The 12,820-nt window shown below is 50.3% G+C and overlaps 1 protein-coding gene across 1 annotated transcript in view; it reads right to left on the reverse strand.

The window, feature by feature from the left end:
- Positions 1 to 4,683: 4,683 nt before the first annotated feature.
- Positions 4,684 to 12,820, reverse strand: part of LOC119336337 (glutamate receptor 2.8-like) — a 35,578-nt gene continuing 27,441 nt past the window's right edge. The window contains exons 3-8 of the mRNA XM_037608330.1: positions 12,348 to 12,515; positions 9,456 to 9,955; positions 9,043 to 9,355; positions 8,523 to 8,935; positions 8,026 to 8,416; positions 4,684 to 4,796 (exon numbers count right to left, since the gene is read on the reverse strand). Of these exons, the coding sequence (XP_037464227.1) occupies positions 4,684 to 4,796; positions 8,026 to 8,416; positions 8,523 to 8,935; positions 9,043 to 9,355; positions 9,456 to 9,955; positions 12,348 to 12,515 (1,898 nt within the window). The remainder of the gene's footprint in view (positions 4,797 to 8,025; positions 8,417 to 8,522; positions 8,936 to 9,042; positions 9,356 to 9,455; positions 9,956 to 12,347; positions 12,516 to 12,820) is intronic.

Below are 12,820 nucleotides of genomic sequence, written 5' to 3' on the forward strand. Positions count from 1 at the left end.
CATGAAGGTAACGAGGCCGTGACGCCGCCGCCACCTGTTCCAGAGGGCCGGAACAAGGGTTTCCCCCGGCGCTCGAGAAGGGACATGATCAGGACCATGGCAGCGCCCCAAGAAGGAAACGGCACCCACGGGCGTCGTCGCTGCCAGCATCGGCAAGCCGTGCGGAGATTTCGCCCCGTCCATGAACAAAGTCCAAACCACCGGAGCCACAACCAGGGAGCAGATTACCGGGTGGGTTCACCGCTACAGGAAGGCGAGAGACACTCATCAACGTTGCAGAGAGGTGACACCGGACGCCGCCGGCCTCCCCTCCACCAACAGCGACCATGACCGGGTTATTCTCTTTCTCATATGTCCGGTCACTTGCACGTGATTCATGGAGATTAAGAGAGAGAAATAAAATAATGAATAAAGAAAGAGAGAAGGTGGTCTGTGGTGGGGGCGCGTCCTACGTGGTGGATTGACCGGGCGCGCTCGGATGTGTCCGCAAGCCCTCATATCCTCACCATATTTGAGATGAATATAAGAGTTCGTGGACAACTCAGACATACAAGTATGAGGAGTCTGGTTGGATCACATTTTTTCTTGGAATGGTTTGACGATCTATATTGTGTGTGAAACCCCCCACCACGTGATAATCCAAGCTGTTTTACTAGCAGTGGATACGAAGGGACCAAATCTAGACGGTCCCATTGACAAATACGTAGAAGTTGAGATTGGTGCTGCAGTGAAAGTAAGAGCAAGGGATTTTCAGAAAATAGTATCAGCTGATAATGGCCGAATGGTCAGCATGAAGAAGCATTGGCAATGTGTTAGGCTTACCGGCGGTCGCCGCCGCGACGACCTCTCCGCGCGAGTCCCGGACGCACAGCTCGACCCGCGCGGCGCCGGAGCCGGCGTGCGCCGCGTGGAAGTCCTCCAGCGCCATGTATATGCAGGTGAGGCTCTGCCTCCCCGCGTCGCTCGTCAGGTCCAGCAGCGCGCCCACGGCCACTGGCCCAGACGGCGGCGACCCTCCAGCGCTCGAAAGAAGGAGAAGGGAGAAGACCGCCGCAGAAGCAGCGAGAGCGAGCACCGAGACACCCATCACCAAGCGGAGCGGAGGGCCAGGCGGAATCCTTCGACCGGCGGGTTAAAAGTCATCGTCGACGTGCCAAATATCTCGTCGCTCTCTGTTGCTGTCATCTGTGGAGTGGACCGTCTCTTCCGTTGAACACCTCGCCTCGTCTCGGGCAGTCGGGCAAAAAAATGTGCTGCTTTGACTTTGAAGTTTGAATGAAGTGCAGAGGGATTCTTAAAATTTCTGGAGGGTTCAGTCTCACGCAGAAAAAATGTACTCCATATTTTCCATGGAAATCAACGAATCAGAAGAAAAAAAACTCCACACATCCGTTTAGCAGTGACCATGAACAGTGTAAAGATTTCTTTTCCGGATAAAGCATGCTTTTATTAAATCAAAATGTAGTACCAAGAGAATACAAAGGATAATGAGTGTACACCCGTCCAGAATACATGCAAAACAAAATAGAAACTTAGCGCATGTGGTATACTATCCAGTGATCCCTTAACACCAAGAGATTCTACTTCTGCTAAAGACTTCAGCCGCAACCTGTAACAGCAGCTTTGCCTCGTTGTTCTGTAGTACGCGCAGTCCTCGTCTGTGTAAAAACTTGACAAAAATTCAAGCCAATGAGCCGCTTGAGCTATACCGTCTTTGATCTTCAGACAACACATTTCATTTTATCTATATTGGTCAGTCGTAAGCAAGCACGGTCTTGGCGGAAATCCTGGCTAGCCAGTTCTTCCCGTTGAAATGGGCTGTCTGTGGACTGTTTCATTGACAATATTCTGCTAAGCGCGAAAGGCCTAAGCAAGCTTGACTTTGAAAGGTACCTAGCCAAGAATGATCCTGCGGTTGCTCGGAAGATGAAGTTGATCAAAAAATTTCGCTGAAAGATACCCATGAAGATCCGAGTTCGTCAGAGAATCTAGCGGATGCAAGATAACTAAATTGGAGCATCGACGAGGAATCGACGTACTCTCTTCATCTCATTGCAACTGTCCCTGTCTGTGAGAGAAGCCTTTTCACTTCTAAAAACAACTCGACAAGTAAGCTGGGATAAGATAATTTGAAACTGTGTAGCAGTAACAATTAACAACTGGTAATGTGACATCACGGTGATGCATTGGTGCTAGTATTTCAAGATACAGACATCCGCTCCCAGATCAGCCATGCTGCTAATTAAAGAACCAAACTTAGCGTTCTCCTGTCAGGCTGTTATGCACTCATAGTTCTCTAACTTTGAAAATTATCGATTTATTAAAGAAATACAATTACCATTGGTTAAATGAAAGCAGTGTGCCGTTAATAAATTTCTCTCCACAAATTCAGTACTGATATGTTCATCTGAAAGTTGAGATTTTCTTCATCAAGACCATGTATGTTGGAGATTATGTTTTGTCTGAACCATCAACTGTCTATTAAGGAGCTGGAGAACCAGTACAGCGCTGCTTCGAGAAGACAACACAAGCATGGCAACATAAGCCTCCCTGCTCCCTAGCAGATTCATCTCAGTGGCCGTATCAATCTACAAGTGCTCTGCGGGCACTTGGCCAGACTCATTCTTACCATTCTCCTGGTAGGCTAAAGCACACATGTAAGGCCAACTCCACCGCGCGATCCCAAACGGACGTCCGTTTTGTTTGGATTCTGTCCGTTTGGGTAGGTCAATGGGGTCGTGTCCGGGCCTATCCTGGGATGCGGTGACCATGCGCCCTACGCGCGGACGCATCCCGACCGCATCTTGTCCGTGTACACATTTCTTTGCAAGTCTTTAACTTATTTTCATCATTCATTTTTGATACATGACAATACATCATCACATTTTGACTAGTAAAGCAAGGCCAAAAAAAACAAGAACCACAAGAATACATTTAAGAAGATACCCAAATTCCATAACTGCTCCCTTGAGTTGGGTTAGGGCCTTCTCGATGCACTCATTGTTGATATGTTGAGGAGGCTCGACGTTGCACCCTCCTTTCTTCTTCAAGCCAGAAGTCGATGTTGCTTCCTCACACCTAGTATCGTGCCTAGCCTCTAATCTAGCAACAAGTGCACTTGTCTCATCTCCAGCCTCTATGCTAGCTAAAAGTGCACGAACATGTACTGAATTTCGCTCTATCAATATATCGATGTACTCTTCTTTCCAATACCAAAACTTGCATCCATTCTACACAATAAAATTTAAAGTTAGCACAACTAGTCTAATCCGAGAGCACAAACCAAAGCTAAAAAGAGCACATACCCCATCGTTTAAGCACTTGATGAACACCCATCCGGGATGTTTCGGCGTTGTAGACACACGGCGCACGACCATCCTTGGGCAGTGGTCGCACTTAATGAGGGGCACCGGTGCGCCGACGAGCTTTTGGGCAAGCACCGAGCCCGGCCGGCCGCCATTCGTGTATCTGCCGGCGGACCACCGATGGTGCAGATCCGAGCAGCTACAGAACGTGCCACTGCCTGCATGTGGCCTTGCGGCCCTGCCAGGGCCTTCCGGCGAGGTGCCAGGCCAGTCCATGGCGTGGCCCGGCCTCCCATAGCCGAGCGAGCTCAAGACCGGCCGGATCCGCCCCAAATCCGGCCGACGGGTGCGCAAACCAGGTGGCCGTGGTTGGGTAGCTCGGCGGCGCCGAGGGCAAGGGGCTGGGCGAGCACGCGTCTGAGCTGCACGGCTGCAATGGCAGCGGCGGCGGCGGCGGCGAGGGGATGAGTGGGGAAGAGTGGAGTTGAGTGCGGCCGGAGGAAGGGAGGAGAGCGGATAGAAAAAGGCATGTCCTGTGCCACCGACGGGCGGGCCAGGGGAGGACACACGCAGACGGCTGGCGCGTCGGTGTGGTGTCCGTTTCACCCCAAAAGCGACGCAAACTTGGGCTGCGGATGGGTCGAAAGCGGACACAAAACGAACAAAAGTCCGTTTGTTCCCGTGCGTTGGGCCGACCGGTTTGTTCGTTTTACCCCAAACGGACAGGGCCGGACATGATGGGATCGCGCGGTGGAGTTGGCCTAAAGTCATACTACCTCCATCCTGATTTATTGGCCCCCTTCGTATTTTGTGTAAAAAAATTATCAGATATTTAACTAACAAAATATTAATACATGTCATAAAAATTATACATTTGGATTCGTATATAAATATAGTTTCTAATGATATTATTTTTTATGACAAGCACTAACATTTTATTAATAAAATTTAAGATCAAGATTTAGCACAAAATACGAAGGGGAGCAATAAACCAGGACGGAGGTAGTACACTACATATGTAATACTGCCTCCGCTCAGATTAAGGCGACATTCTAGAAAGCATGAACTTCTCCAACTTCGAACATTCAGGTTTGTAAAATGCAAATAGTACCATTATATTGTTATTTACAAATGTTGGGGCTATACCTGTCTAAATTACCTATTTACAAATGAAATTACAGAACTTCTAGTACATCGGTACTACTTTGAAAACATAAGTATCGGTCTAAAGAGAATATGCACACTGAACGTCTACCTCTTCTTTCGAAGAGAGTGCCGAAGAGAGAATAAAACTAGTCCTATATGGTCCAAGGTATGAATGCAACATCACTTCAATGACGAGGGAAGTACTCATGAGCATCTGGCACTTCCCTTCACCTTAGACATTGCGCATCTCAATCTGAATGTGCCCAGCAGGGACAGAGCCACCATGCATGCCATTCTGCTGCACTGGATCAGGCTCTGCGTCCTCAGCGTTTTGGCCGCTCATATGTGTGGGCCCAACCCTGTCTCCGATGCATGCATGGCTAGATGCATGCGTGGCTACAGCGGCGGCAGCAGCACAAGCGGTCACTTAGCTAGCATGCAGAAGGTGCAGGTCGGCAACAACAGCTTTTGCATTCCTTACTAGTTAAGGCAGTAGTAGTAGTAGAAACGAAGCTTACTCGATAAGCTAGTATGTGACGCAAGTGCTTACTTCATAGCTAGCAGATATTTTGCTTAGGTCGGTTCGTGACCACTATATAAGGAGCTGTGCTCCATCGATGTAACTCATTCCATTCAAAATCCATTTGAGCTTCACAACAGCTAGTGTGTCCGTGAGCTTCTCTCTTCCATGTGCGTGTGTGTGTAAGCAGCACTAGTGAGTGTGTGTGCTTTGCTAGTGTGCTGAGCGCAGGCAGTAGTAGCACTTGGCTCTTCCGCCGGTCGTGTATCAGTGTACTCGAGTGCTAGCGAGTAGTTCTGGGCTAACAATTGGCATCAGAGCCTCTGGTTGTGGTAGCCATGGCCGGTGGTAAAGGAGTTCAGCAGCGCACCACCTCGGGTGGTTCCCAGGCGCGGCCATCACAGGACGGCTCCCAGTCGCCGGCTCCGGAGGAGCGGCGAGGGCGCAGCCGCTCCAGGCGCGGCCATCGCGGTGAGGTCGTGGTTAGGAAGATCGTGCGCGAGACCGCGGTCAGTGGTAGCGTACCCATCACCTTCCCGATGCTCACGCGCTCGAACTACAGCGAGTGGGCGTTGATCATGGAGTGCAACCTTCATGCGGCGAGCCTCTGGGCTCCCATGGAGGACGACCTGATCGAGAGAAAGGAGGACAGGAAAGCCGTGGCAGCCCTCATGCGCGCCACGCCACTGGAGATGCACGACATGCTCGCGGCGAAGGCAAGCGCCAAGGAGGCGTGGGAAGCCATCCGTACCCAGCGCCTCGGCAGCAACCGCGTGCGCGAGGCGAACGCGCAGAAGCTGCGGGCGGACTTCGAGAACATCGCCTTCAAGGAGGGCGAGCTCGTCGACGAATTCGCCATGCGGATCTCCAGCCTTGCGTCACAGCTCCGCGCGCTCGGCGACACCATGGACGACGCGAGAGTCGTGCGGAAATTTCTCCGCGTCGTGCCATCTCGCTTCGCTCAGGTAGCGGTCTCCATCGAGACCTTGCTTGATCTGAGTGAGCTCTCCGTCGAGGAGCTCACGGGCCGGTTGCGGGTGGTCGAGGACCGTCTTGACGACGGCCGCGAGAGCTTCGGCGGCGGACAACTCCTATTCTCAAAGAAGTGGGAGGCGAGGAAGCGCCAAGGACATGGTGGCGGTGCCCAGAGCAGCAGAGGCGGCGGTCGCACCCAGGGTGGAGCCGGGCGAGGTGCCGGCAACGACGACCGAGACAAGTGCCGATATTGCAGCATCAAGGGCCACTGGGCTCGTGAGTGCCGCAAGAGGATGGCTGACGAGGATGCCGCGGCCGCGGCGAACCTCGTCGAGGCTGAAGAAGATGGTGGGCCAGCAATGATGATGGCTTGCGTCGAGACCATGCAGGAGGGCGGAGCGCCTCCGGCGACCATGGTCCTGACAAGCATCGAAGCCGTGCAGGAGGGCGCAGCACCTCCGACGACCACGGTGCCGGCAACCGTTAAGTCCGTGCGGGAGGCACGGAGCTCTTCAAGTAATCCCCTCTCGACATCGGTAGCGCTCTCCTCGGCAACAACGTTCTCGGGAGGCTACGATTGGGAGGAGATGAAGACCCGGGTGTGGGGGAGCCACACCCCGGAAACCACGTCCCCTGCGACGCTGGTCAAGCCCGTGCAAGTTGGCACGGCAAAGGCGTACCCGACATCCTCGGGACCCAATAAGCCCGTGTCAGGAGGCACGGCAACGACGTATATGGTGGGCCACGTCCCAACCATGATGCTGGTGACCAGTGAGACCGTGCAAGAGGCACGACACTCTCAGGTCGGCCACACCCCGACAACCAGGTTCTCGGGGTTCTGCAAGCCCGTGTGGGCAACACGGCACTCTTCGACGGGCCTCAACAGCTGGGAGGCCATGAAGAGACGGTCATGGGGCGGCAAGGCCTCGACCGTGACTCTGCCGACCATCGAGGCTGTGCAGGAGGCGCGGTGCTCTATGGTCAGCCACGCAGCAACCCTGACGCGCTCGGGGTCCATCGAGTCCGTGCGGAAGGCACGACTCACAACTGTCGGAGGAGACCCGACAAGCAAGTCTGATGGAAAGAACACCAAGGACTTTGCTACCTTGAGAGGAGCCACTCCGGGCAGTGCAGCGTCCGGCACAACGACCCAGGAAGGGAGTTCCTGGGTAGTGCGATGTCCGACAAGTCATCCCCGGGAAGGGAGTTTCCGGGCAGTGCGGCGTCCGGCACGACGACCCCGGGAAGGGAGTTCCCGGGCAGTGTGACATCAGGAACTACGACCCCAGGAACACTGACGCCCACGAGCGAGGTGGTTCCCGGGCAGTTCATGTCCCCGTCAACAGCGCGGTCGGACTTGTTCGATGCCAACAAAAATGGTGGCGATCCACACAGGTTCCGAAGCCTAGGGGGACCTTCTCGAGCCCGCGAGACGATCACAGCACCCGAGATCAAGAAGCACGAACAGGGCGTACGGGCCGCCGAGAAGGCGGACATCCCAACGAAGGTACTTGGTTGCATCGAGTTCCAAGAACCGCGCAACAAGATCGGGATCATCGACATCAAGACCCTCCGACATGGTTGAGGGGGAGATTGTGGGCCCAACCCTGTCTCCGATGCATGCATGGCTAGATGCATGCGTGGCTACAGCGGCGGCAGCAGCACAAGCGGTCACTTAGCTAGCATGCAGAAGGTGCAGGTCGGCAACAACAGCTTTTGCATTCCTTACTAGTTAAGGCAGTAGTAGTAGTAGAAACGAAGCTTACTAGATAAGCTAGTATGTGACGCAAGTGCTTACTTCATAGCTAGCAGATATTTTGCTTAGGTCGGTTCGTGACCACTATATAAGGAGCTGTGCTCCATCGATGTAACTCATTCCATTCAAAATCCATTTGAGCTTCACAACAGCTAGTGTGTCCGTGAGCTTCTCTCTTCCATGTGCGTGTGTGTGTAAGCAGCACTAGTGAGTGTGTGTGCTTTGCTAGTGTGCTGAGCGCAGGCAGTAGTAGCACTTGGCTCTTCCGCCGGTCGTGTATTAGTGTACTCGAGTGCTAGCGAGTAGTTCTGGGCTAACAATATGGACACCCCCAGAATTATTATTGCCATCTTCATGGGAGGGCTGTTGATCAGGGTCGGGGTTGCCCCCTATGCCATTCTGCAACAGACGGGTGCCACTGTAGCTGGCACTTTCCACATCAGCCTTTCTCAACTCAGTGCATTTGGCATAAATCAACCTTATAATGCTTATCAACAACATGAGAGTTGAAATGGATCCCGTGATGACAAAGTGACCAGAGAAACTTTGGAGAGTGAGAGGGGCGGAGTCCATGTTAGGGACCATACTAGCACCCATCAAAGGTGAACCTTGTCCGAACCATTTCTTTTCGATTTGTGAGCCCTCATCTCCTCCCACTAGGTCCAGGATGGTAGTCGAAAGATTATGCACTAGCGCAGAATCTAGACGGAATGCCTGAACATAAGAATACGATGTGAGCAACTTAATTTGTATCCAGATTGCATCATAGCGCTGACAGAACAAATCAGGAATATACAAGGCATTAGGTTGAGTAGCTTACAAAACCAAATCCAGGAGTCTTGTATATGCACCCGAGCATCCTAAAATCATTTTTGTACTGACTCTCAGAGAGGAAAGAAGTTAAATAGGGGATCTCATCAACGATAGCTGATACCCCTCCATTCTTGGATCCCTTCTTCAAAGCTTCAGCATATTGTTCTTTCGTCGTGTAGTTCCTTAACCTGTTTTCATTGATGGTATGATTAATCAAGAAGGACCGCACAAACGATTCATCTTGGTATCCTACAAAGTCACCACTCTTCTGGAGCGTCTCAAAATCTGTCACGGAAGGACGGAGCCTCTTCATAGTCAGAATGGATGACAAGCTTGCAGTGTAGCTCTGGACAAGAACCAGCACCACAAAACACCATATCACCACAACAATTTTTGACAAGGGGCTTCTAATAGTATGACCTGCACATGAAATAACCAACATATTTTAATCTTATAACTGTGGTCAATTAAAATACTTACTATAATGCATCAAATATTGCCAGTAAGTTTAAGCTTGAAGTGCTGACCATGAGAAAATGTCAAAGTGGAGAAAACAAAGTAGAGGGTTGTGCTACACTGTCTCAAACTTGATCCTTGGTACTCTTGATTTCTGGGTAGTTCAATCATCCACACGACAAAACCACTATAGAGGAAAAAGACCATGGTTGCAAGCCAAACCTCCCCATTTAGTGGCTTTACAAATGTCCAACTGATTTTATAGGGTTCATCCACGGCAAGCACAAGCATAGACACACCAGACTGTGTGTATGGCATTGTAAAGTCTGTGGTGGTGACTCGTTCAGCCGTTATGGTCACATCGCCTACTGCACCATCATAGACCTGTTTATCCACCAAAAATTTAGCAGAGATTAAAAGGTATTCAGGTAATAAATCAATATATGTGAGAAATGAGATGCAAGTGGGTCAGAGTAAGCCTTACCCCCAAAGACACGTTGCCAACTAGCTCATCATAAGTACCATTGAAGACAAAATATTCATAGCACGGGAGAGGGCGTAAATTCCTCATAGCAGCCTCGAAGATATCAATGTTGTAGCCAGTGACATGTGGTTTCTTGGAATTAGGATCGGTAACATTCACAAAATCTTGAAAACCTTTTTTCGGCGGCACCGCAATCTTCAGCCCCTTACCTCCACAACTATTGCTTGCACCTAGTTTTCTTCTATATCTTCTATCGGTTTCTGGATTAGGAAAGGTTATACTATCATTTCCAAGTGTAAAGCCAAACTTGGCATAGCCCCTAGGAACTGTTACGGGATCTTCCAGCCAGAAGGCACATGATGTTGGAGAAATGTTGGGGAAGGGGAGAACCGGGACTTCGTTGCGGCGACGGCCCAAGTGTGTGACATGATCTGCTTTGGTTAGTGTCGCAGGGCCCCATATGATGGCTTGCACTTGCCAATTCTTGATCAGGTCCTCGGCTGCCAAAATCATAGAGAATTAGCCAAGGAAATAGCATGATCTTGGAACAATTAAGCAAGCAAATAGGCATATTGTTGCATTGTTCATTTAAGTATTGACACAATTGTTTTAAATAGCGGGCCATGCCAGATAGCAGCGGTCCTCCAAATCAGATAGCTATAGGTGGCTATTATAACCTTATCACACAATTGTACATGAATCTTATAGCTGATCTTTTAGCGGCACACTGCTCAAACCGCTATAATAAGGCTATAGCCAGCTATTTAAAACTTTGATTTACACAATATTATCAACATCATCAAAGTCAGGGACTATATTCTAGAGGTATGCCGTGCATCCGCATTGTAGAAGTGCATGCTCTAGCCAATGCAACCAAAAAACCGATCTGATGGAAGAGACTAGGCAGCACATTATACGTCAACACTTTCCCTCACGTGTGTCTCCCTCGGGCCTAACAGCCGGGTCTTGAACTCAAGAACTCTTGGCTCCGATACCATATAGAAGTGCATGATCTAGTCAATGCAACCAGAAAACCGATCTGATGGAAGAGACTAGGCAACACATTATACGTCAACACGCATAACAGATCCTTTGTGCTTTACAAACTTCCATACATACAAAAAATAACTTGAAAGAAAATTTTGCCCTGCCGCTCTGTGCCCACTAGCCAGCCAGTGGAGTCGCGAGAAAGAGTACCTTGTGGGCGAGAGCTAAGTAGGCTTTGCCACTAGCTACATCGAGGATAGAGGCCATGGCGGTCTGCTGGGTCAACAGAGGTCAGAGCCTCAGACGGACCGTGGGTGGTGCAACTGTTGGCCATAGCCAGTGGTGGCAGGGCGGCAGGTGGAGGAAGGACTCGGCATCTCGGCGCCGGGCGGGAGTGACGCGTCTGGAAATTAAGGGGGTGGCCTGCTGAGGCCGCCGCCGATGCGGGGATTACGGCGGAAGCAAGTGGATGTTTGGGAGTGTGGTACTACTACATTACTCCTAGGTGTCTGCCCTGGAAAGGCTGGTGCTTTATGTGGGATACCATTCCACTGGGCCCAGTAGCAGCGCTAGGAATGGGCCACGTCCTAGGCAACCTTCGTCTACTGTAGCGTAGTGTAGCACAGTAGCCACAGTGAATGCTGCAATCAACGAAGCAGCCAGCCCTCACGCCCCAGGCAGCCGCCCGGGCTGCCTGGGCCTGTCTCCGCCGCTGACTAGGCCACCTGATCGATTTAGGGTTTACGAACCGAAATATCTACCTAATAATAATGCACGTAGGGTTTCTGCCCGTTCATCGCACTGTTTTGCAAAAAAGCCCCTGCGTTTTCATGAAATCAACCTGCAGTCCAGAATTAAGTCACACCGAACCGTTATTTTAGAGTTTTTGACCGTCCATCGCACCATTTTGCAAAAAAGCCCTTGCGTTTTCATGAAATCAACCGGCAGTCCGGATTTAAGTCACACCGAACAGTTATTTTACAGTTTTTCCAAAAAATCCTGACTTTTTAGGTATTCTATCTGCAGATCATATTTAAGTCAAACAAATGTTTTTCTAAACCATCCATATCTTTTAAACCGTAACTCCGATTTAAACATGTTATATTGAAATTTGATTAGAAAAATATGTAGAATATGAATATAAAATTATTTTAACCTGTTAAGTATTTATAAATATTATTTTGAAAGTTATTTAGTTCCAACAAATGGTTTTCTAAATTATACGTATCTTTTAAACCGTAACTCTCATTTTAACATCTTATATATGAAATTTTATTAGAAAAATGTGTGAAATCTGAATATGGTGTTAATTTTACCTGTTAAATATTTTTTTTAGATATTGTTTTGGAAGCAAACTTATAACTATAGCGCATGATCCATTTTTCTTTCGTACAGGCGGCGATCTAGGTTGCAAATAAACACCCACTATAGTCATATAGGGAAAAGAAAACAACGAGAATTACACATGCATACCTCTGAATACATCGCAGGGGAAAACAACAGATTTCTCATCGCGAGTGTGAGAGAAAGCGAGAGAGAGAGAGAGAGAGAGAGAGGGAGGGGGAGAGGGAGGAGAGAGAGAGACGTCTTAGGATTAACTACATTCAAACACGTTTTGGTTTGTGTGAACACTACGGCCATCGCCGGCGAGGGTGAGAAAAAGGATAAACGGCAACACAAATATGATACGCCGCTAAAGTAAAGGAGATGGACCTATTTTGCCTTTAGTGATGGTTGTTCGGTTAAGAGTGTGTGTTGTGTTTTTTCTCCCGTTGCAACGCACGGGCTCTTTTGCTAGTCTTTTGCTAAAAAACGAACAAAAATCTCCCTCGCAAAAAAAACCCTCGTTTTCCTAAAGAAAATATAGAAAGAGATAGTATTTAGGTTCGACATATGTCCGTTTACCAGCTTGTGCGGCCGTGGCGAGATCACCGCGCGAGTCTCGTAGGAGCAGCTCGATCCGCGCAGCGCCGTAGCCGGCGTGAGCTGCGTGGAAGTCGTCCAATGCCATGGAAATACAGGCGCGCCTCTCCCTCCCCACGCTCGTCAGGTCCAGCACCACGCCGACCCGCACTTGCGTCGCGGACACTACTGGAATAGCACCCTATGCCGACGGCCAGGGCTGTCGGCATAGCCCTGACTAGCCGTCGGGACAGGCCTATGCCGACGGCCCCCGTCGGCATAGGGCCGTCAGCAACATATCCGTCGGCGTAGCCAGGATGACCGTCGGCATAGAAAGGCCGTCGGCATAGACCCTATCCCGACGGTGGCCGTACATCTATGCCGACGGCCCTGGCCGTCGGCAACGCCATCGCCTAACGGCGGCTGCCGTCAACTGCTGACCAACGGCGACTCGCCACGTGCACCTCTATGCCGAC

This window comes from Triticum dicoccoides, chromosome 7B (genome assembly GCF_002162155.2).
Source record: "Triticum dicoccoides isolate Atlit2015 ecotype Zavitan chromosome 7B, WEW_v2.0, whole genome shotgun sequence".
Classification (NCBI taxonomy): domain Eukaryota; kingdom Viridiplantae; phylum Streptophyta; class Magnoliopsida; order Poales; family Poaceae; genus Triticum; species Triticum dicoccoides.